We start from the raw sequence: 22,566 nt of genomic DNA, 5'->3' as shown, positions 1-22,566 counted from the left end.
AAACACCGGGCTGCGGCCCCTGGTGGAGCTGACGCAGAACAGACGAAGGCAACGGGAAGCCCAGAGGCAACCGTGGCATGGCCGTTAACACTTGTTAGCTATTAACACCTGCTGCTGTTGGGCACCTTGGATTCCAACTCGGGGAGAACCCAGGTGCGATGAGTGATCTGAAAGGCCCCAGAGGGTGGCCATGAGTCAGAGTCCACGCCTTGGCAGTGAGTTTGGGGTGAATCTTGAGGAAACAGCAAGAAGAGACAGGCACTACTAGAGGTGGTGAATAGATGGGGGAGCTGGGGGGGGGGGGACAGGTCAGGTGAGGAGGGAGAGGAGGGTGGCAGAGCTCCAAAGACCATCACTGAGTTGTCCACCTGCTGGGTTTATCCTCAACAACAACCAGATAAAATGTCAAGGAGAGAAGACAATCAATTCAATTACTTTAATCATGTAGAGAGCTCCGACCCACACCAGGCCATCTGTCCCCGTCTCAACTACTTTGCTGGTAACCTAAAGCTGGGCTGATGAAAATTACTACAAGTAATTCGTATGTCTGCTTCGTGCCTTTGATGCTTCAAAGGTAATGCACGTGAAAAAGAAAACTTGATTAGCTCTTTCAAGATGCCAAAATCCCATCCATTGTCCACTGAAGTACACAGGCTTTTCTCCGGGATCATAAGATTGCACCTTTCAATTAAAAAAAAATTCAAGCCCTGGTCCACATTTCAAAATAGACTTGAATTTCCTTAAGATCTTTTTACACAATAAGAATGAAATTAGACCCGTGTGGAATTCATTTTTCTTTAAAGTTAACTGCAGTAGGTGGCTCTTTTTTCTTCTTCTTTTCCAAGGAAATGCTTTACATTCTCAGAACCCTGACTTTTAAGACATAAGACATACCTATTTTTCCTTTTTGCATGTTAATATACAAAACATCTGCAATTCCACAACAGTGCTTTCTTTTCTTTCTGGACCTCTTGGCAGCCACTGGCATAGAGTAAGTTCTGAACAAAAGAACAAAACTGCACAGGACCACGTGAAAAGCTGGGTCAGTTCCCTTAAAAGGGGGAGTGGGGAGAAGAGGAGCTGGTACCAGGGGCTCAAGTAGAAAGAAAATGTTTTGAAAATGATGATGGCAACATATGCACAAATGTGCTTGATACATTTGATGAATGGATTGTGATAAGAGCTGTAAGAGGCCCCAGTAAAATTATTTTTTTAAAGGTTAGGATAAAAGGGAGAACTGGGAAGAATTTGGGGGGTGCAGTCCGGTCAGATGAGCAACTGCAGCCTCTACCCTAACACTGTCCCTTGGGGGGGGGCTTGAGGGTCTTGGCACCCCTGTTTCTAGGGAGAAGCCACACAGATCAAGGAGCTGCGTCTCCTGCTCTCAGGAGGGAGACACCCAACCTCCACTGGGGCCAGCAAATTTTCCCAAGTTAAAATCAAGCCCAAGCAGCCAATCCGAGATCACCAGGAAAGCCATTGGTGAGAGAGCAAGCAGGAAGAATCCAGAGCACTGCTCCACCCCCTCCTCAGGGGTTGCCCTGATGTTGTTCTCATAGTTGCCCCATGTAAGCCAACTCAAAGCAAACTCCCGGCTGTCGAGTGCATGCTGACTCCCAGAGGCCCTAGAGGACAGGGTAGAACGGACACGGACTCTCTACGGGAGTAGAAATCTTTATCTTTCTGTGGAGTAGCTGGTGGTTTCGAACTACTGACCTGGTAGTTAGCAGCCCAATGTGTAACCACTGTGCCAACAGGGTTCCTGCGGGCAGGCGGGGGGGGGGGGGGGCGGTGACTGCTAACCACCAACCACAGCGTAGTCCATGGGTCTGGGGGCTGCTCTCACTTGGCCCTAGAGGCAGACCCTCCCCTCCTGACTACCCACCCCTTCCACAGAAGCAGCACGGAGCAGTCCTGCCACCTGTCCGGCTTCCACCGAGAAATTCCCAAGCGAGGATTCTAGCTGGGAAGCCCGCCCACGTCTCAGCCGTTTGAGGAGGCAGCTGGCCAGACAGTGAGTCACAGAGGGGACGCTCCGTGTGGGGACGCTCCGTGTGCCTTCATACGGCCCAGGAGGCAACGCCTCGGCCTCGCAGGAACACAGAGGGGATGGCGCAGGAGCTGAGGAGGGTGGCTTTTGCTTTTTCATTATTTTCAAGAGACGGCCTATCCAGGAGAGATTTAGGCAAACTGACTTGGGGTCAAGTGCAGGGACGTGAGCTCCTGGGATAAGCACGGGGCGATGGGAAGAAATTGTGAAGTCTGCTTCTCACCCACCTGGCCCCTCGATGAAACGGGAAACCGTGTGAAGCTCCTGGCCCACAGAGAGGAGGACTTATCTCAGCATTTAGTAAAGCCCAGGCTCAGCCACAGATGATTAAAAACACGCCATCTCTACCAAGGCATTCATATGCCCTGGACTCCTAAGCCCTTTCTCACCTTCAATTCTGGGGCCCGTATGACCCTGAGCTACAAACACAGTCCCTGTGTCTCGTCGGAAACTTTTGCAGCAGAGCCGGCCAGCTGCCTGCATACCTCGTGTCTATTTTCTCCTTCATTATTAAGAGTGCCCTGGTGGTGTAGTGGTTATAAATTGGGCTGCCATCCGCGTGGCCGGCAGTTCAAAAGCACCAGCAGCTCGCAGGGAGAAAGGCTGGGCTTTCTACTCCCGTTAACAGTTACAGCCTCAGAAGCCCAGGTAGTCAGGGGGATCCAATCAATAAAGAAGTAGCGTATCGAGGCCGCTGACCCGAATATGGTCCCATTAAAGATGGAGTTTTCCAACTCACTACAGAACATGTGGAGAATGGAAATCAAGCATGTATTTCTACGCGTGTGCCCAAGTCTTTCACGTGTACACCCCCAAGCCCGAGAACACTGTTGATATCGTTTTAATGATGTCGTCCTTGTGAACATCCCACTTCCACAGGATATAACCAGCAGTCCAACAAGCCCACCGACGTGCTCTGAGGCGGCGCTGCAGGGCCGGGACCCCCACAGCCCCCTGCCTTTCCCCAGGCTGTCCTCTAGCTGGGGTCAGGTGAGGAGTTCATAATCAACATCTGAAACTAATTTCGATGGCCAATCCCCACCCCCCAGCATCCCGGCTGAGCAACATGGTGACCAGTGTCCCAGATCTGGCGGGGCATTCTAATGCCATGTGACCTGCAGTGAGTACGGCCACCCCCACCAGGGCCGGCTCTCTGGAAAGCTGGGTCTGTGAGGATCTGCCCTGAGACTGCCCTTCCCTGCGGACAGGTAAGGATGAGCTCTCACTCGCCAGCAGCTCATCCTGCAGGACCAGAACTCACCCTGCACCCTAACAGGTCTAGGACGATGGCTTTTTGCCTTGGGTGTGGAGAGCGTTCCAATTATTTATTCCAGGTTAATAATGCCCTGGCATGGTCTGAAGATGGAAAGGCATTCTCCAGGTGATTCCGTTTAAACTGCTTCACCTGCATGCTGAAGCCTTCCATCTCAGATGCATTTGTTGCCCAAGCCCGCCCCCTGGTGGATGAAGGTATTTCAGCACCCCATGGGGAAACCAAAAAGCCAACCTCATTGAGTGCCTCCTACCTCCTTGGACAGTGGAGAACTGACTGCCCTGTGGGTTTCTGAGACTATAAATCTTTATGATGGCAGAAAGCCTCAACTTGCTCCCAGAGAGTGGCTAGTGGTTCTGAACTGGACTCAACCCGAAGGCTTGAATGATGGAGAGTAGTTTACAGGAGTAGACCACCTCCTCTTTCTCCCAAGGAGCTGTTGGTGGTTTTGAACTGCTGCCCTTGTGGGCACAAGGGTATCCAGAGCCCCTATGTACATAAACGAGTATGTTCTACAAAGCTGAAATCCTGCTGACAAGTCTGGATTTCCACTTCTCCCTGGGGGAGAGCAGACGCCCAAAGGACAAGTGGTCGCGGAGTTCTAATACTGTCTGCAGGTGGAGGAAGGGCAGCAATATCCAGCCATGTTACAGTATTGTTACGAGCTTACCTCGTCATACATGCTTCCGTTGATGTCGGCGCCATAGATGGGAGCCACAAAGGTTAGGTTCTTCCAGTACTTGCGCTCCAAATCTTCGTAATCCGCGAATCTCGGAGTACAGTACCTAGAGGAATGGAGATAAAAATAAAACACAAAGTCAAAGAGACCACGTGAAGACCTTCCCTGCCCAACTGGCTGAAAACGCTCCCTAACCCCAGTCCTATTTTTTTTAATGCAAATAGTCCTATAAACACTCCTGGTTTGCAGATCTAACAAGTAAATATACATAGTTGGCACCAAAACTCTCACAAAATGACTGTAGCTGAGAGCGTTGCAGTTTTTATTTGGGAGGAAGAGAGTTCCAAGCTGTGGGCATCAAGAAAAGCGGAAAGCTAGTTTCAAAGTTCATTATTTAAAAAGCAGTAACCGGTTAGACTATATAAAGATATTTATAGGTTTAAGGACAATTTTACTAACAATCCTAAGACAGTCAAAGCAAAATAAGATCCATTTGAATTACTATATTGATAAATGCCTGATTTATTGGAGGAGACCTCTTTCATATGGCTTCCCGAGTTTTGAAAATTAAAATCATCCTTTACCTACCTCTCTACATAACGTGGAATCAAAACTCCACAAGAATGAAAACACGGACAGGAATGTGTTTGCAGAGACTAGGAATGGGCCAATGGGAAACCTCCCCTGGTGGTGAAGGGAAGAGATGCAGGCCCATCACCTGAAGGATGGAAGCCAATGAAGGGGGGGGGGGGTCACCAGCCTTGATCACCAACTCTGGTGTCACCCTGACTTCTTATCATGTTCACACACAACTGTGACAGAAACAAAACCAACAAAGGGACGCCACCCACTTGCCACTGTTGGCCAGCTGCCGGAACTCCTTCACGGTCATAGGTTTCTTCTGGATATTATACTGGGTGAAGAGTCCCGACTGGCCTGTCACCATCTGCTGGATGGGAGCCGGGATCAGCAAGTCATCGATGTCATCATAGGACTTCCTGGGCTTCCAGCCCTGAGGAGGGATCACCTGGAAAGGAGAAATCGTGGGAAGGGTGATCCTGAACCAGCCCGGGGGTCGCTCTGCTCTCCAGGCCCAACAGGCCTGAAGGCAAGATTTGGCAGAAGCGGCGGGAGAGACTCTGAGTCTGAAGCCTCCACAGGGATCCGTCCCGCTTAGGGGGTATTGTCTTTAGATGGACGGAAAGGGCCGTGTGGTTAGATGGAGAACAACACTGAGTACCTGACCCAAGAAAGTGCTCTGAAATCCACTGTGGTGCTGAGTGCCCGGCAATGCTGAGGGTGCCTGAGCTACTGAATTGTGTGATGTGGGAGCGATTTGACAATAAAAACGATTCACAAAGAACGCAGAGCAGAGGAGCAGACCCCAAGGGTGAGAGGCTGGGCTGGCAGGCACAGGCAGAGTCATAGGCATAGGCCTGGGGCTGATGTCCCTTCCCTCCCATGAACTCAGAGGACATCAGACCTGGGCCCATTGCCATTGTTACAGTTGCTGCTCCCTTTCTTTGAACAAAATAATTCTCTGCACCCTACCACCAAAGAGAATGGTTTAAAGACCCGGCAGTCATTTGGCGGGGCTACAAGAGCTGAAGAAAATTACCTTGGCCAGGCCTGCTCGGTGGGCTCCTTTAGACTCCATGAAGGCGAGGTATTTGTTGAAGTCCCTGAACTGCTCCACGGTAGGTCTGAAGGTCATGATCTTACAGCTGGGGTTCAGAGTGCTCCCCACCTCGGTTTCCTCCATGCTGGCTCGTACAGTGCCTACAGAGACAACAAGGCTGTCAGCACCTGGTTCTTTGTGAGCAAGGTGTGGACAAGGGGGCATCATGGCTAGGCTGCATGCAGGAGAAGGGGCTTCAATTCTTGGCCAACGCAGCGCCCGCAGAGCCACCAGCTTGCCAGCTGCTGCTGTAGGGCTCGCCGTGTTTCGGCAGGGCTACCAGGCCAAGACGCATGGGAAGAAAGACCCATGGACCAACTTCTGAAACTCAACCCAGGAAGCCACTATGGGCATCACACTGCTGGGACCTGCGCAGAACTGGGCAGGGTGGCAATGGCGGGGATGGTGCCACCACTGTCGGGAGAGACTTCTCTTCTCTGGTCACTGCCTGTCCTCTCTCCGGACCTCCCGGAGAGATGCCTTCCCTTCTGCCTGGACTCCCCAGAAAACCACCTCCACTTCTGCTAAGCTCCTGCTCCAGCCACTGCGGCCCTAACCAACTGGACCACCTGCCTCTCAAACCCTCCGAGTGAAGCTGAGTCTCTCCCCAGGCGAGTTTACACCAGTTCTGCAGCAGAGCTTATACAGTTATGACTGGTCAGCCATAAGAGGCTAAGATTAATTAAAAGATGACACTCTTCCCACTCAAACTGCTGCCAGTATCACTGGCACGCAAAAAACAAGTCTCGTTATTTTTAAACTGGTGGGCATCGACCTCTTTCTTCTCTTTCACATTGCAGCCACGTGCCTTCGGTTTACATCATTCGCCCCGAAAACTCAGGACGTAGAATTGGTCTCAGTCCCTTGCGGTTCTCCAAAACCTGGCTGATTACATTGAACTAGAAATCAATCCCCAGGCCCCTTCTTTCTCTTTACCTTCCTCTCTCCCGGGGCCAAGAAGAAACAGAGGTTCCCCGGCTCTGGCAATGCTGGGACTTCAGCTCAGACAAAGGCTCCATTTGGCCAGAAAAACCACCACCAGGATTTTCGGTGGGAAGTGATGCAATCGTCTTTTCCTTGCTTCCTTTCTTTCTTTTTTTTTTCTCAAGCGCCGTGTCTTTAGAGACTGTGTCCCCTTGGTAGGTATAGGCAGGTGTCTCTGATGGCAAACTTGGCTGTTTCACTTCTGCAGTGGATCTCCGGTGTACAGGAGACCAACCACCTACCCCTAGAGGCCTCTTTTGAGTCAAGACCCTGGGCAATTCGTCTTTGGGAACTGAAAGATCTTTTCCATTTGGTGGCCCAGTGGGTTCAGTGCTGGCCTCTGCACTCGGGACGATTCACAGCTTCAGAAACCCCACACGGGTGGCACTGTGAGTCCACTTTCCGTGGAGCCCTGGTGGAGTAGTGATTTAGCACTGGGCTACTAACCGCAAGGTCAGCAGTTCAAAACCACCAGCCCCTCCTGGAGGGAAAATGGAGGCTTTCTACCACTGTAAGGAGTTACAGCCTGGAAAGGGACAGGAGCAGCTCCACCCTGTTGTACAGGGTCGCTATGAGTTGAAATGACTCAGTAGCAGTGAGGTGAGTCCCTGCAGCACTGGGAACTTCTATCTCTCCCAAGCACCATTCTGAAAATGCTTCCCTGATTCTGCAGCATCTTTACCCTCCCCAGGTCCAATGCAATGCAAACAGAACCTGGGGCTGATGCTCCTCTGGCAAAGGTAGAGCCTGCTCTGAGCTGCTTCCCAGTGCACACCTGCGACCTGTGCCTGAGGAGTGTGAGGCAGACTTCCTCCCACAACACCTGCCCCAGCCCTGATCTCTCTGCCTGGCCCTCTGGGGAGCCCAGGCCAGGATCCACAGTGAAGGGGCCTAGGGGAGCCTTGTCGCTACCAGGAAGGCAGACAAAGCCTTAGGGCTAATTAGCAGGGCTAGTGTAAAAGGCCAGGACCACAGCCTCTCCTGAGTCTCTCCAGGGCCTGCTCCTAAGCAGAGGCCATTCTCCCAGCACTCCTTTCACAACCCAGCCCCACCCTGGAATGCTCAACCCTCACCCCCCACCCCGCCCAGAGCCCCAGCCCCTAGAGGCAGAGGGGGCTGGGCTCAAGGAGGGTTTAATTGGGCCTGAATTGCACAGGGCCAGATTGGACCGGCAGGTGTGGAGGAAGCCTGGGTCGCAGTCCGGCCTCATGAACTGCAAAGCTACGGAGGCTTGGACCCACTCATCTTCCAAGGAGATGGAGAACTGCCTTGAAACCTCTCGCTGGACACCACCCCCAGGTCCTTCTTGCTGACCCAGGACCCCACAGGCCTGCGCTGCTGAAGGACGAAGCAACCCTGCAGAGCACAAGTCCTCCCAAAAAGACAGACTTGCTGGGCTGCCCAAGACGGGAGGAACCCCAAGACCACTCCCCTGACACTGGGACACCCTTTAACCTGGAACTGAAGCCACTCCCAGCCAGGTACCCTAGTGGCCTTGAACCAACACAACAAAGACAATCCACTCCCGGGCCTTGAGGGGGGACATGTGCCCCTGCAAAGAGAAAGCAAAAGGAGTGTGGGTAGTGAGTGGATGTTAGAGGGACAACGGACGTCATAGCAACCCAACCAATTTGTGCAGGAATTGTTGGATGGGCAATGGAAGTGCTACAAGGAAGTGGGCTGCTAATCACAAGGTCAGTGGTTCAAAGCCACCATGTGCTCCCCAGGAGAATACGGAGCTTGTCCTGGAAAGCGGTCATCTCTGAGACCCACAGGGGCCATTAGACCCTGTCCTGGAAGGCGAGGTCCCTCTACGTCAGAACTGAGTGATGGCAGAGCTTTGATTTCCTTAGACTGGGTGGCTGTGAGGCAAAACTGATTGGATGGCAGGGAGTTTAGTTTGTTGGTGTTTTTTATTGTTGTTGTTTTGATTTGTTTTGAAGACACGCGGTAACGGTTTTTAAAATAGAAACAGATTTGAAGGTAGTTTGTAAATCATACCATCCTTCCTCAGGTAACACTATTTTTTAAGCAGGCCTGCTTCTCTAAGGGGACCAGGTGGTGCTGTGGCTTGGGCATAAGGGATGTTAATCAAACCATGAGCGGCTTGGTAGGAGAAGGATGGGCCGTCTGCTTCCTAGCGACTCACGTTCTCAGACACCCCCTGCACAGGGGTTCTAGAAGTCTGAAGTGATGCAAGAAAGTGGGTTTGGTTTTGTTTGTGTGTTTGTTTGTTTTAGTGGGTTGGGTTTTAATTAACGGTCATCTAGGATTAAAACCAAAAAGCCCTACTATAGAGACAACCAGGTGGGGGGAAGGAGGGAGGGCTCACTGTGAAAACGAGGAGGAAGTAAAGACCTTGCTGAGGATCACTTTGACCTCTCCCAGAGGCCCAGCTGGTTTTCTTTTATCCTTTTGGTCCCAACCCTATCACCGCTCCATCTTGCCCCACCTGCCTCCAGAAACGCAGGCATGGGGGAGGGGGAGGGGAGTACAAAAGTGGAATCAGGAAAATAGTCCCAGAGCCAAGGACTAAAGCTGGCTGCTGAGGAACTGCTTCCTGGAATTCCCATCCTTCTCGAGGTTGGCCCTAATTTGCATGATCCAGACAGATAGCCAGCTGGCTTTGTTATGCTGATAAAATGCAGGTACTAAATAACTTCCTGAAGTTTTTTGCTTGGGGCCAAGATTCACTGGCCTCGCCCATGATGTCCTTCACTGTGCGTCCTCTGTGGAATCCAGAGGCCTCTGTGGAATCCGGAGTCCCTCTGGAAGCATGGGTCTGGTCAGGTGACTGACCACAGTAGGAAAGTCACTGCTGTGGAGTCGTGCTGACTCAGAGGAGCCTATAGGACAGAGGAGCACTGCCCCTGAGAGTTTCCTAGACCCTGGACGGGAGTGAGAAGACCCCATCTTCCTCCAGAGGGGTCCCTGGAAGCTTCAAACTGCTGACCTTGAAGATCACAGCCTACTGTGTAACCACCACACCCCAGAGCTCCTTGACCCACGTCTAACAGCGCTTATGATATCAACCCAGTGTCGTCCAGCTACCTGCTCCAGGTGGCTTCGGGTCTGTGGCCTCTCTGGCAGCAGCTGAGCACAGGCACCTATCTGGAAGTCCTGCCTGGTTTCCCCACCCCCTGCCTGGACAGATCTGCCAGAGCGGACAATCCTTCGCAGCCATGCTCCAGGGTGCCCAATGCAGGCCGCATTAACGTCCCTCTGCTGCACAGGCGGCCTCTCCAGGACACATGATTTTCTAGGGCCCGCATAGCCCCCCCCCCCCATGTAATCCATTCACTCAAATGGCAACTCTCTGCTGCTGGAGCTGAATCAAAGATTCCTAAGAGAATGCGCCAGATAAAAATTATCTAACACAGGGACCTCCAGGACCTGTTGGAAGGAAGGGGAAAGTTTTGCTGTTTTTTAAATCTTGGGTAAAACCAGCCCCTGAAGAATGCAAAGGCCATTGACGACCGCCTGTTGTACAGACATCAGCAGTAGGCGCTGGGTCTCCTAAGACCCCTGCCTCCATTCCCAAGAGGTGCCGGACGGAAATAGTGGGAGCCCTGTGCACGGTGTTCACTGGCCAGGCAGCTAACACGTGAGCATTTAACATGAACATGAGGAGCTAACTCTCAATATCACACTGCAGGCTGAAAAGATTTAACGGTGGGGAGGGCCGCTGTGCGCTGGGGAGCTGGAAGAACCAATGGTCGAAAGGCAAGGCTGGGTGCCGGAGAGGCTCCATTCTAGACTGCGAGCAGACACGTTCAAAGGGAACAGTGATTCCACCCTGGACAGCATCTACGCTCGCTTGTTCGAGGCTCTGACTCGGGACATAAGGAATACCAGAGGGGAAGGCCGCTGTAGGCCACCACCACCCCCACGTCCGGGCCCACAGCTGAGGTGACTGCCAATCCACATCATTCGGGGTGTTGGCCTCCTTTACTGGCTCTTCACTTTACCGAGTCTCATCGGCCCTTCTCTGGCAGTGAGTCTTCCAAAGAAGAGTCCAAACTAAGCAAAACGCCTTCCCTTCTAAGGAAGGCGTGGTTGGTTGTATGTGGATGGTTCCCCAGGTGCGCCCAACACCAGGGACATCAGAAGCTATGGCAAGGTGGGACAACTGGGCAAGAATTCAACTCTGCCAAAATGGGGACGGGGGGACGGGAGGGGACTGGCGGCCCCTGCTCACAGCACAGCAGAACACCACTCAGCTCTCAAGTGTCTGGCCCTCAGAGACGGCACGAGTTCCACGTGGTTTCCAGAATCAATGCGTCGTTTCCCACCAGGAATATAACGTACATGGTGAAGAGGCAAGAGGGTCTTCTCTGCCCAACCAGGCGAAGACACAGTGAGCGAGTGAGCCAGCAAGAGAGAACCATCGGCCACATTCCAAAAATCCTACACCATGCACTGTTAAACTGGATCCAGCCACCACTAAGGTCAAGTCACATCAGGACTGGTAAAATATTACAGGGGGGAAAAAAAGGCACACAAACCATGGATACCGCATTGAGAAGTTAGAAAGGGAACTTCATACAATCATCTGGATGAATGCCGATTTCTAATCTTTTTTTAAGCTTTCTGTAAGCTAGAAATAGAAAGGCACATCCTCCCACATAAATGGCACTATCATGTAATGCCCAGATTGTTCAAAGTGTAATGAATTCCCTACAAATAAGATTCCTCATTAAGGAAAGAATCTGCAGAAGGGGATGGTGGGGTACCCTGAGGAGATGGGAAATGGGGAACGGGAGGCATGGATACTGAAGCAAGAACACTGGCGTGTGTACGAAATTGCTGGATGCCCGATCCAGGGTGACCCCAGGTGACTCGATGGGGTGCGGCGCTCCCTGAGATCCTAAAGGTGATGACTTCAAAAACAGATTGCACCTCTGGGTGGTTCCCAACTGCCAGCACTTCTGTTACTAGCAAGGGACACCCAGGTATTCTTACTTCGATGTCCTAGTAAGAATGAAAAACAAGCGCCACTGCCCTTGAGTCAGTTCCGTCGCATCACAACGCGTGGAGCAGACCACACAGCACTGCCCACAGGCTTCCAGGGCTGTGATCATGACGGAGGCAGCTTCCCAGGTCTCTTCTCCCACTTTTGGGAAGCAGCTGGGTGCTTCACAACAAAGCTGCCGAGCTACAAATCACCATCCTTTACCAATTAACCTCTTTGCAGCGCTCCACTGTAAACCATCTGCATCCGACTCAATTACTAGTGAAACAAAACTCTCAAACCCAAACTCCCAGCCGCCGAGTGGCTTCCGACTCACAGTGACCCTGTAGGACAGGGTAGAACTAGCCCTGTGTTTCAGAGATGAGCTCCTCACCGGAGTCGAAAGCCTGGTCTTTCTCCACTGGAGCGGGCTGTTGTTTCGCCCACTCCACCACCAGGGCTCCAGAAATAATGCCACATTTCCTAAAGGGTCAGAGGCGACTCGGTGACGTTTGTTAAAAATTAGGTATCAGTGAAAAATACCCACTCATCTGCCTTATTCACAAGCATGAGACCACTTTCCCTTACCCAGTTGTCACACACAACCCCCCTAAAAAGTTATAATGATACCATGAAAAACTAAAATGAACACCACTGCTAATGGAACTTGTGAGATGCCATCATTTATCTACAGGGGCAGATTTACACCAAAGGCTCTAGCTACACCCACACCAAAGTCATAAATAAAAAGAATACAGAGGAAACAAAAAGGTCACTGATGTCATCGTTCAAAGGTCACGCACTGACCTACAAGCAAAGGAAAAGAGAAAAGGGGAGTAGTGAGAAATATTACCAAGACCCCCAAAACGATCCACAATGCACAATTAAAAAAAACAAAAACCTAAATCACTTTAAAGTCTCCACTTTCGAAGCAACAAGAATGCTAAGTTTCCAGAAATAAAGATGTATAGATCTTAAAGTACGATATGGTGCGGGGAGTTGGGGGGGGATGAGGGAAAGATAAAAATGTTCCAAGAAGCCAAAATAAATAAGATACACCATGGTTGTGGGAAGGCAGGACTGCGTGATAAAAACATCAAACCTCTACCCCAACCCCGAAATTCACCGACAGCTAAACCGATGGTTTCAAGAACCTTGAACCAGTGGTAAAAGTTGAATGGAATACCAAAGACACAGAACAGTCAACTCGCTTCTGGAGGGGTAAAAAGCAGGACCCCCTCCCCTCCTACACAGCAAGCCTGGTGGTACTAGTTCACGGACAGAAGTAGCAAGGACAGAGGCCGGCACACCTGCTGGGGGCGACAGACATCGTGAAGTGCCCACGAGGAACCAAGAGAGACCAGGGACTCTTGACAAGAGCAAAAAACCAAACTCGCTCACTACTGTTGGGTCAATGCCAACTCATAGCGACCCTATAGGACAAGGTAAAACTGGCCCTGTGAGTTTCCAAGCCTGTAACGCTTTATGGAGAACGGCCCGTCATTCTCCCAGAGGGCCTGGTGGTTTCAAACTGCTGAGCTTGAGGACCACGGCCCAATTCCTAACCACTACGCCGCCACGGATCCTTCTGGACTACTGACAAGGAAGAAAACTGACAGGGCCGAGATGATGATTTGGAATTTCAGCCTCCATAACTGAGAAAATGTCCACAACTGGACCGATGCATAGCATCATGATCAGCAGGGCAAAGAATGAAGGTGTCCAGGATGGCACCTTGCTGGAAGCAGCAGGCAAGAGATCAGAGAGCTTGTTGCATTGGGTAAATGTGCTCTACACGACCTCTTTAAAGTGATGGGGAGCAAAGAATTCCCTGTGAGGACCACGATGCACCTGACCGAAGAAGAATCCATGCATTTGAATGATGGTACTGGATGGAGAATATTCACAGTACCATGGACTGCCAAAGGCTGGGCTGCTACTGCACCGGTATCCTGGTTCTCAATGGACGACCACCCCCTTGGAGACACTGGAAATGCCAATGCTACTGGCACCTGGGAGACAGCCAGGGACGTTGCTCTGACAATGCCCAGGAGGGTTCCGCGCAGAGTTATCTGACCCTAAATGCCAACAGAGCCAAGGTCAGAAGCCCTGCTCTTTAGGGTGTAGAGAAACTCACACACCCATGGGTGGATTCAGGGGACAACAGGCTTCTTACCTGCCTTCTCACTTATTGTGGTATCTCAGGAGCTAACATTCTACATTTGTGATAACAGTTTAGAAACTGAGTTAAGTCACCTTCAAGCCAGATAAGAGCTGTGTCCAGTGGGAAACATAGTCCTTCCCTCAGTCCTTCCTCTTGCATAGAAATAAAGTTCAAGTGGGAGGGCATGGGGTTGACCCTCTGGCCAGATCAGCCTTCCATTCCAAGGTCCCTGAATGGCCCTGCAGGCAACTGCAATCTCAGATACCAAGTCTGAGAGGTGGCAGAAGGGCACAGACAAGACATGCAGACAGCAGTAGACCCCGAGGCCCTCCCAAGAGTCACCAGTGACTAGCTTGAGGACACTGGGGCCAGGAGGTGGTAGGGCCAGGACACAGCAATAACTAACTCTGGGTGGGTCTTGCTAGAGCAGGACCCTACTGGCAGTGAATCCTGCCCCCACTGGTTCTGCAGATCCTCCAAAATGACCCAAGTCTACTGGCAACAGACAGCCCCCAGGACGGCCCCCACAACTCAGGCAGAGCGTGCTCAGGAAGGGGCCTGAGAAGCACTCCCTTGTTCAAGTTCCTTATCGTATCTGTGGCAGCTTTAGAACCTGCGGGGACACTCCACAGCAGGCCTGCATTTTTGTAATTGCAACGTTTTTTGTAATAGCTCAAAACAAACACAGGGTAGATGTCCATCTCCAGGTGCACCATAAGTCACTCACTGAGCATCCACCAAATGGAACATTAACCAGCTGCAAATAAGAAACAGACACACACACACACACACACACACACACGAAACAGACTGAAACATCTCCCAAGAATATAATCTGGCCAAATTGCAGAATCACCTTGAAGCCCTTAAAACAGAAAGCCCAGGCTTGGGTCGGGCACAGGGCACAGCTTAGAGGTATGGACAGAGGGACCCTCACATCAGCTCTTCAGAGAAGGTCATTTTAACTTGAAGAGAGTCAAGCACTCCATCCACCTGGCACTGGAAGGGAATTAGCGGGATGGTGCTAGGATATAATTCTCTCCTGTAACCAGGCAGAAATGTTGACACACATGTCACTGATGGCAGGTGAGGAGGGCTGCGTCCCCCCACAAAAACAAACAAACAACAACAGGATGGAAATATACAACAGCACTCCTTTTCAGTAAGAAATCTGCTTGTTTAAGAAATGGACTGCGGCCATCCCTAGAAACAACATCCCACATTGCAACTGTAGGAAAACATCACAGCAGATCTTTTGTATTTAAATGTGTTAAACGTACACAGAAGAGTTTTAAAAGGACAGGAAGAAAAGAAAACGCAATAATCATAAATGCAGTCACCCTACTAAATCCTCTTCTAAGGTTTGTTTTAAAGTCTGACTCATAGCCCCCAGTCACCCTCTAGGACAGAGGAAAGCTGCTCCTTGGAGTTTCCAAGGCTATAAATCTTTGCTGGATCAGAAAGCCTTATCTTCCTCCAAGGATTGGGAGGCAGTGTATTCAAACTGCTGACCTTGAGGTTGACCCGCTAAGCCCCAGGGGCTCTTTTCCTCAGGAGAAAGATAAGGCGGCTGTGCTGTCTTCTCCCATTAAGATTCACAGCCCCTGAGTCCCTGAGGAGGACCACCATGGATTGGAATCAACTCTATGACAGTAGCTTTGGTTTAAGAAGTATGGCAGATGTTAATAATATAATTGAAAGCAACCAAGAAATGATTTTATTGTAGCATCTAAAATAAAAACCACCTGGTAGGCAATCATCACAAGTTAAAGAAGACATCTTAATGTAAGATTTATTTCAGGACGGAAAATAAATATCATGGAAAATGGACAATGTTGTCTGCTAGAGTTCCCTTCCAGTGGATTAGTTCACATTTGAAACCTAAAGTGCACTCTTCTCTAGAAAACAGTAAAACGTCTAAATGGGGAACAAAGATGCTTTAGAAATTACAAAAAGTGCACACTTCATCTTCCCGTGTGCACAGTCAACATTGTAGCCGGTGAGAAGAGTGTGAGTCTTACGGAGAAGGCTTGAGAGAGAAGTCTTAAAGAGCCCATGCACTCATCTGAAGACAAAGGGGAGTGAGACAACCTTGTTTCTTCACAAATCCTGATCCATAGGAAAAGTACACAAATTTTGGGAGGAAAGAACCAAAACCGCATGTGACCAATGCCATTTCATCGCTGCTAGAATTTTAAAAAGTGGATTTTATCTGCGAAATTTCGCCTTTTTAATGCAGCCCAAGGAAAGAACTTCACCATTTGACCAAAGGTGTGTTTCCTGCCATTGTGAACGCAAGCTCAAGGCACTGCTTGGGACAGCAGCAAGATGGAGACACTGAACGTGCCACCAAGAGCAAGTACTGTGGGAGACTGCTGCAATAAAAAGTCTTGTACCGGTTTCCATGTAAAGAGAAACCCCCTTTGATGGACACCAGAGTTCAGATGGAGGGAAGGGGAGTCCTGAACTACAATAGGCCCACATCGATTTGGGTGCCCGGACAGACGATATACTGTGAGGGGGGATCAGAGCGCCACCACAGACACAGAGAACCCTGAGAGTTAGTTCGAACACTCCCTGGGTGGAGAGCTAGGCAGAAATGCAACCTGAACAACAGGTATGGGTACGCCAGTAACCACCGCAGCCTTGAACACGTCGGCCTTGGACAGAGGCATTGCTACACGAGCACTTGTATTTAGAAAAAGTTGGAGAAAAAATGGAATTTTCCAACCAATTTAGAAGCTTTCTAGTATTGTATAGCCAATGTGGTGGCTGGATGGAGGGGAGGGGGGGAAGGTCGCGTGGGACAGGGCAGTTACAAAAACCTCTTGACCAAACCAGGTTTGGGGGGCTTAGACCCACAGTCTGAGGGGACAGCTAAGTTCATTGGCATAGCACAGCACACTAGGACAACTTAATGAGTATTTAATTACCGGGGCCTATAAAACTAGCCAAAAGGATGAACAAGTGGCCTCTAAGGTGCAACGATTGGTCTCTCCCCAATCAGAAGTTTAAAAAAAAACCTCCAACTCGCTGCTCTTGAGTGCATACTGACTCATTGTGACCCCTGTGGGTTTCCCAGACTAAGGACATAGAAAGCCCAGTCTGCCTCCCACTGAGAGGCTGACAGTTTCGAACTGTCGACCAGGCGGATTGCAGCCCACTGATCGAGCAACCACAGCACCGAGGACCACTGTACCCCCACCACTCCCTAAGTCCACAAGATTCACAAGGGGCTCCTACGACCCTCCCCACCATTCGGGCCACATAAGATCCGGGATGGTGATCAATCCTGCACAAACGTCGGGTCACAGAGTGCAGCCTCGCTGGTCCGTGAAGTAGCCTTCCACCCGGAACTGAACGCGCGCCCGGGGTCCACCTTTCGGGCGAACATAGGCGGGCCCCTAAAGCGAACACTAAATATCACTCGGGAGAGCAGCCCCTCGGCAGCACCCAAAACCCAGAGGAAACCAAAGCGCGGCTTTGCATAGACACCCAGCTCAGACGCGAGGCAGGGGCAGGAAAGTCGGCGCGTGCACCCAGGGACCCAAGAAGGAAGCGGGGAAACGTGCTACTGCACCGAGGGAATTGCAAGGAACGGTATCAAACAAAATACACGCGAGGGGTTGGCTGGGATGCTCTGTAATCTCTCACCCTGAGCGGTCACAATTAAAATAATAACAATCACACAATGCATTTGAGCCTGCCAGAGCTCCAGCCTAAGAGGTTCCGCAGGTTATGCATCCGGGCTGCTACCTGCAAGGTCAGTGGTTCAAACCCACCAGCCACTCGGTGCGAAAAAGATGAGGCCCAAGATGGTAAAAGGTTGACCATCTCGGAAACCCTCTGGGGCAGCTCGGCTCTGCCCCCACAGGGTCGCTATGAGTTGGAATGACTCAAAGTCAGTAGAGTGGGGTTTTGTGGTTTGGGGTTGGAAGGTCGCCCGGGCGGCGGCGGCAGGGGGGCAGGAAAGAAAAGCCGTCCCGGCACAGTCGGGGCTACCTGGGACTCCCCGATCCCGCCACCCGGGGCGCTCGGCACCTGTGGTCGCGTCCGAGCAGCCACCATGCGGGACGCGCAGCCTGGCTCCAGCAGGTCTGGGCGCCGCCGCAGCGCGTCCCCGCGCCTCCGGAGGTCCGGGATCCAGCGCGAGTTCGGGAGACCACGCGGCTTCGGGACAACCACGCGGCTTCGGGATACCACGCAGGTTCCGGATCGATCGGCCGCCGCTACCGCCAGCCAAGGATCCGCCGCTCGTCTGGGATCCGAGCCCGGCCTGGCCGGACTCTGGGCGACTTCCGGGCGCCCTGACCACGCCCGCGCGCTCTGGGGCCGCCTCCGCCCCCACCCCGGCCGCGTCCCTCCGACCCTCCGACCCACCGCGGACCGGGCGGACCGGGCGCCCGTGCGCACAGCGCGCCCCTGCCCGGGGAAAGCGCCCCGGGGGTCCCGAGGCCCCGCGCTCGGCCGCTGGCCGAAAGGTCCACGTTTCAATCCCGCTGGCCAGTCGGCGAGAGGGGGCGGCGGCGGTCGGCTTCCATTACGGTCCTTGGCAGCCCTGGGAGCTCTGTGGGGTCGGTCGTCGCCGTGCTGTGGGGTCGCCGGGAGTCGGAAACAACTCCTGGACGACCCTGGGTCTGGGCTTCGGATACTGAAGCGGATCCCAATAAGTTAAAGGGCGGCCATGTAAACTACGTCGGCTTCATTTCAAACCTGAAAAGGGTACTTCCAGTTTTAAATCGTACTTTTTTACGGCACCTCCAGAGCAATTTAAGGCACGCGTTTTGACTTCAGCCAGAGTTCAAAAACAAATAAACACGAGGCTTCCATCCCACCCCCACCCCCCGTATCAGCTTTATTGCACAAAAATACAAGAGGAGCTGGGGGGTGGGGGGGAGCAGGCAGAGTGAGACACATCTGGCGGTCCGTGCCTATTTTTTTAGTAATGTGAGGAATACCATTTAAATGTAGCGATGTGTATGTGGGTGTGCGTGTGTGTGTCAAAAGTACCAATCGCAGGCGAAAGGAGGTTTTGTTTCTCCATCTTCTCCGCGGTGTTTGACACTGTGCTTTGCCTAGGTAGCTGTTGATCGGATATTCTTCCTGAATCTTGACACCGACCTGCAGCTGTCTGGACAGACAAACACATCTAAACCTCTCTTCAATGTCTAACTTGGTACCTTTCATTTTCTCAAGGTCTCAAATATTGGAACAACTTATAGCAAACGCAAATGCAATCATCATACAGACATTAGCACAGTTAGCCAATGCTAAGGATAAGGACACAGTCAGAGTCTGAACATATACAAGACCAACCTTCATCAATGCCTATGAAAATCCCCCAAACTATTAACGGTAGGTTGGCTGCCTTCATAATGTTGCTTTCTGGCCAACTGTTTGTCTTCCAGGACACTCCCCCCCCCTACCCAAGGTCCGTCTGCACAAACTCCATCAACAATATAATACGGACGGCTAGACCCCTTGCGTACTCCCTAAATACTAACAATGTTATTTAAATGAGCCCCCTTTTTTATTAAGCCTTGCATTTGCTTGGTTCTTAACTCTGCTTTAACTGGTTTCATTCTCATTCGTAAAAGTTTCCTGTGAGGTGTGCTGGGCCCCTTTATGATGCCCATTTGAGAGATGATGAAACTGGGGCTCAGAAAGGTAAATCACTTTCCCCGGGTCAGATAGCAAATAGGGGCAATCAACTGATGTCCAGTTTCAAAGACCCCAGACCCAAGTCCCTAACATAACTGACACTTTGCTAAGCTGTGCAGCTTTGCACAAATAAACAAACCAAGGTCCAAGAGAGAAGAGAGACCACAGTGGATGGTTTCCAAGGGGAATTCTCCTCAGTGTGTAAGAAACAAGATCCAGTGTTAAAGGGAGCCCATAGGAGAGAATTAAAAAGGCAAGCTCCGAGAACGCCTTTCTTAAGGAGCGAGCCAGCTTAGATGGGTGATAAAACTTAACAAATGGCCAAAGGAAAGCACAGGCCGATTTGATGTATTTCTAAGGGTTGAAGAAAGTTATTTTGTTACATGAGTAGGCAAAATCCAGAAGTGTGTTCAAATATTAAGCTGTGAGCAGTTTATTCCAGGAAGCAAAGAGTTATTCACGGTGAGAGTGTTTGTTACATAATCCTGCTGGTGTGAGTGTAGGCATTCCTATAGAAGCGCAGGCCCGTGAGTGTAAGAGTCAGTGTGCACTTATTCTCCAACGCACTTTACATGGAGAGGGTCTGGGGCCAAAGATTCTCCAACATCAGTAAATGGCAACAGGGCAGAGAAAGTTCAAAGTGATTCCTAACAGCCCATTGTGCCAGAGAGGAAGGAAATGCTCAGAGAATAGGACATGTCCAAAGTACACAGAGCCCACTCTGAGGGGTTCCATAGGCTGAGCCGGTGACCATCTGAGCCATCAATGTAAATAACAAAGTTCAGAGCATTAGGAAAGAATTGGCAACTCCAGCGGGCGTGGGGATGGGGGGGAGGGGAGGGTTGAGCCAGACGTGCCATGGTACAGTGAAGGACTTGCATTGAATGAGATGAAACAAAGTATGCATGAACTCTTGTACATAAAACTGATTATCTGCTCTGTAAGCCTTCACTGAATCCACAAAAAAATACATTTTTAAAAGGTGGAGGGGAGGAGGGTGTAGGCCTGAGGAACTTTATGTTGTAAACTGAAAAAGAAAATGCAAAAGTGTCCCTGGGGACCAGATTCTTTTGCTACAAGAACCTTTCTTTACAGTTATCATTGTTGGCTGCCTTGTGGTGGGTTTTAAAGCCAAGTACAGAGCATAGGAGGGCTCCCTGGGCTTTTAAGGCTGGGCCTTTCTGAAGTAATTGCCAGGCCCCCAACCTTCCAGCTAGTAGTTAAAAGGTGAATTGTTATCGCCACTTAGGGGACTCCGCACAGCCAAACAGCAAAATGGGATGGTTCTAAGGCGGGGATGACAGCAACGGACAGGTAGTACTTTCCTGGCTTTGATGGATCTACAGCCTCAGGAAGCCCCAGCAAGGGCAAGTTGACGTTGATACACAGAGTCCCTACATGTCCACTCTGGGTCACAATCAACTGGAAGGTACTCAACAGCTGCAGTGACAGAGCCATAGGACCCAGGGCTTTGTTGGAAGCACATACTGAAGTGCTGAGGGTGGTGGAGTGGGAAGGCAAGTTAGCCCCACGTTTTCCCAGGAAAAGAAAAGTTCTTCATCACGGCAATCACAACTTGCCTCTAACTCTGATATTATCATGGAGAAGAAAAATAAAATCATTACAGTAAGATAAGATATACCAGCCATATTCTTGGGCAGGAAAACTCCATGTCTTAAAGAACTAAATTAATCTGAAAGTTAAACACTTCTCCGAAAAGGCAGCAGTGGGTTTTGAGCCCGGAAAGGCAGCAGTAGGTTTTGAGCATGCACTCCATTAACTCAGGATTTAAGTGTAATGGAGAAAAATAAACATGAACAGGCCAGAGGAGGAAAAAAACTCCAAAACTATATTATAAAGCTACAATTAAAACACCAAGGAAATGGTATATAAATATCATGGCACACAAACAGCCGGTTGACTATATTATGATGCGTGTATACAAAGGAATATTATGTAATCCCCTTTTTATAAGGGTGCTCTGCATTACTAACAGGAGTCCTGGCGGCACTGTCTGGTAGTTGCTGGGACACGAATAGCAAGGTCAGGGCTTTGTCCTGCCAGCCTCTCCAAGGGAGCAAGATGAAGCTGTCTACTCCCATCATGCTTTATGGTCTCAGAAACCATATACAGGGGAGCTGGGACTCGCAGTTAGCTCAATAGCTACGGGTTTCAGGTTTTTTAACGTACTAATGTTTTTAAAAACCGTCTCCAAGTGGCACTGTTCAATAAAACACTCAGAAAAAAATGTTTAATTAAAAAAAATAAAACACTCAAAAGAGTAAGTATAAATACTAGTATTTGTATAAAAATGTGTCCATGTACACATATATGGGGGATAGACTAGCTCTAAAAAACATTATCAAGAAAACTACTTAACAATTTGGTGAGAGAAGGGCCTGAAGGCCCAAGACTATACCCTGCACTTCCCATGCTTTGCTAGTTAGTGCCAACAGTTATTGTTACCCATAAGGATGGCGGTTCGAATCCCCCCACCCCCCTCAGAAATGCCTCTGTAGAAAGGCCTGTGGTCTACTTTTAACAAACCGGACACCAAACGCCCTGGAGCGCACTTTTCCACTCTGATGCACAGCAAGTCTCCCCGAGCAGGAATCGCATCCAGCAGCACGCACTTTTAACACCGTCCGGTTTTGTTTGTTTTCCAGTCTTGTACATGGCGGTGCAGGGTGTGAGTGCTAACAACCCTAAGGTCAGCCTTTGGAATCCGACAGCCGGCAATCCGCGGGAGGAAACGCGGTGGGCTGCTTCCTGGAGAGAGAAGCCGTGCCAGGCTGCGACCACACGGACTGATGGGAGCTGTCCGAGGGGTCCCGTCCTCGGGGGCCCTCCGCCCCCGGACAGACGGGCCCTGCGACGGTGGTTTGCAAGCTTATGAAAGGGCTGCAGAGAGTTTGTGGAATCGCCCCTAGAGAAGGCGATGGGTTTTTCCCCCGTACTTTTTTGAAGCCCCCTCGTATATACTGCCAATTCCAGAACTAAAAGTATTGTGGGGAACAAAGAAGAGGGAAAGAAGCAGAGATAGACTCACCAACTTCAGGACGATATGCTTACTGCGCGCAGTACCTGCTCGTCCCAAGCCTCGTACTGAGGGGCAGCGCAAATGGA

The 22,566-nt window shown here is 50.7% G+C and overlaps 1 protein-coding gene across 2 annotated transcripts in view; it reads right to left on the bottom strand.

The window, feature by feature from the left end:
• The window catches only part of KDM4C (lysine demethylase 4C), a 213,606-nt gene that overhangs the window by 173,210 nt on the left and 17,830 nt on the right, over positions 1-22,566 (bottom strand). Inside the window, exons 1-4 of one of the 2 annotated variants that reach the window (XM_075559905.1) lie at positions 17,821-18,085; positions 5,621-5,781; positions 4,854-5,029; positions 3,994-4,108 (exon numbers count right to left, since the gene is read on the bottom strand). In XM_075559905.1, coding sequence (XP_075416020.1) covers positions 3,994-4,108; positions 4,854-5,029; positions 5,621-5,764 — 435 coding nt within the window. In that variant the 5' untranslated portion in view covers positions 5,765-5,781; positions 17,821-18,085. Of the gene's footprint in view, positions 1-3,993; positions 4,109-4,853; positions 5,030-5,620; positions 5,782-17,820; positions 18,086-22,566 lie in introns of those variants that run through there. The other variant, XM_075559906.1, reaches the window with a different exon arrangement.

The sequence above is a fragment of the Tenrec ecaudatus genome, chromosome 10, assembly GCF_050624435.1.
Source record: "Tenrec ecaudatus isolate mTenEca1 chromosome 10, mTenEca1.hap1, whole genome shotgun sequence".
Classification (NCBI taxonomy): Eukaryota; Metazoa; Chordata; class Mammalia; order Afrosoricida; family Tenrecidae; genus Tenrec; species Tenrec ecaudatus.
Note: the sequence above shows the minus strand (reverse complement) of the source record. Positions and strands in the feature narration are given on the sequence as shown.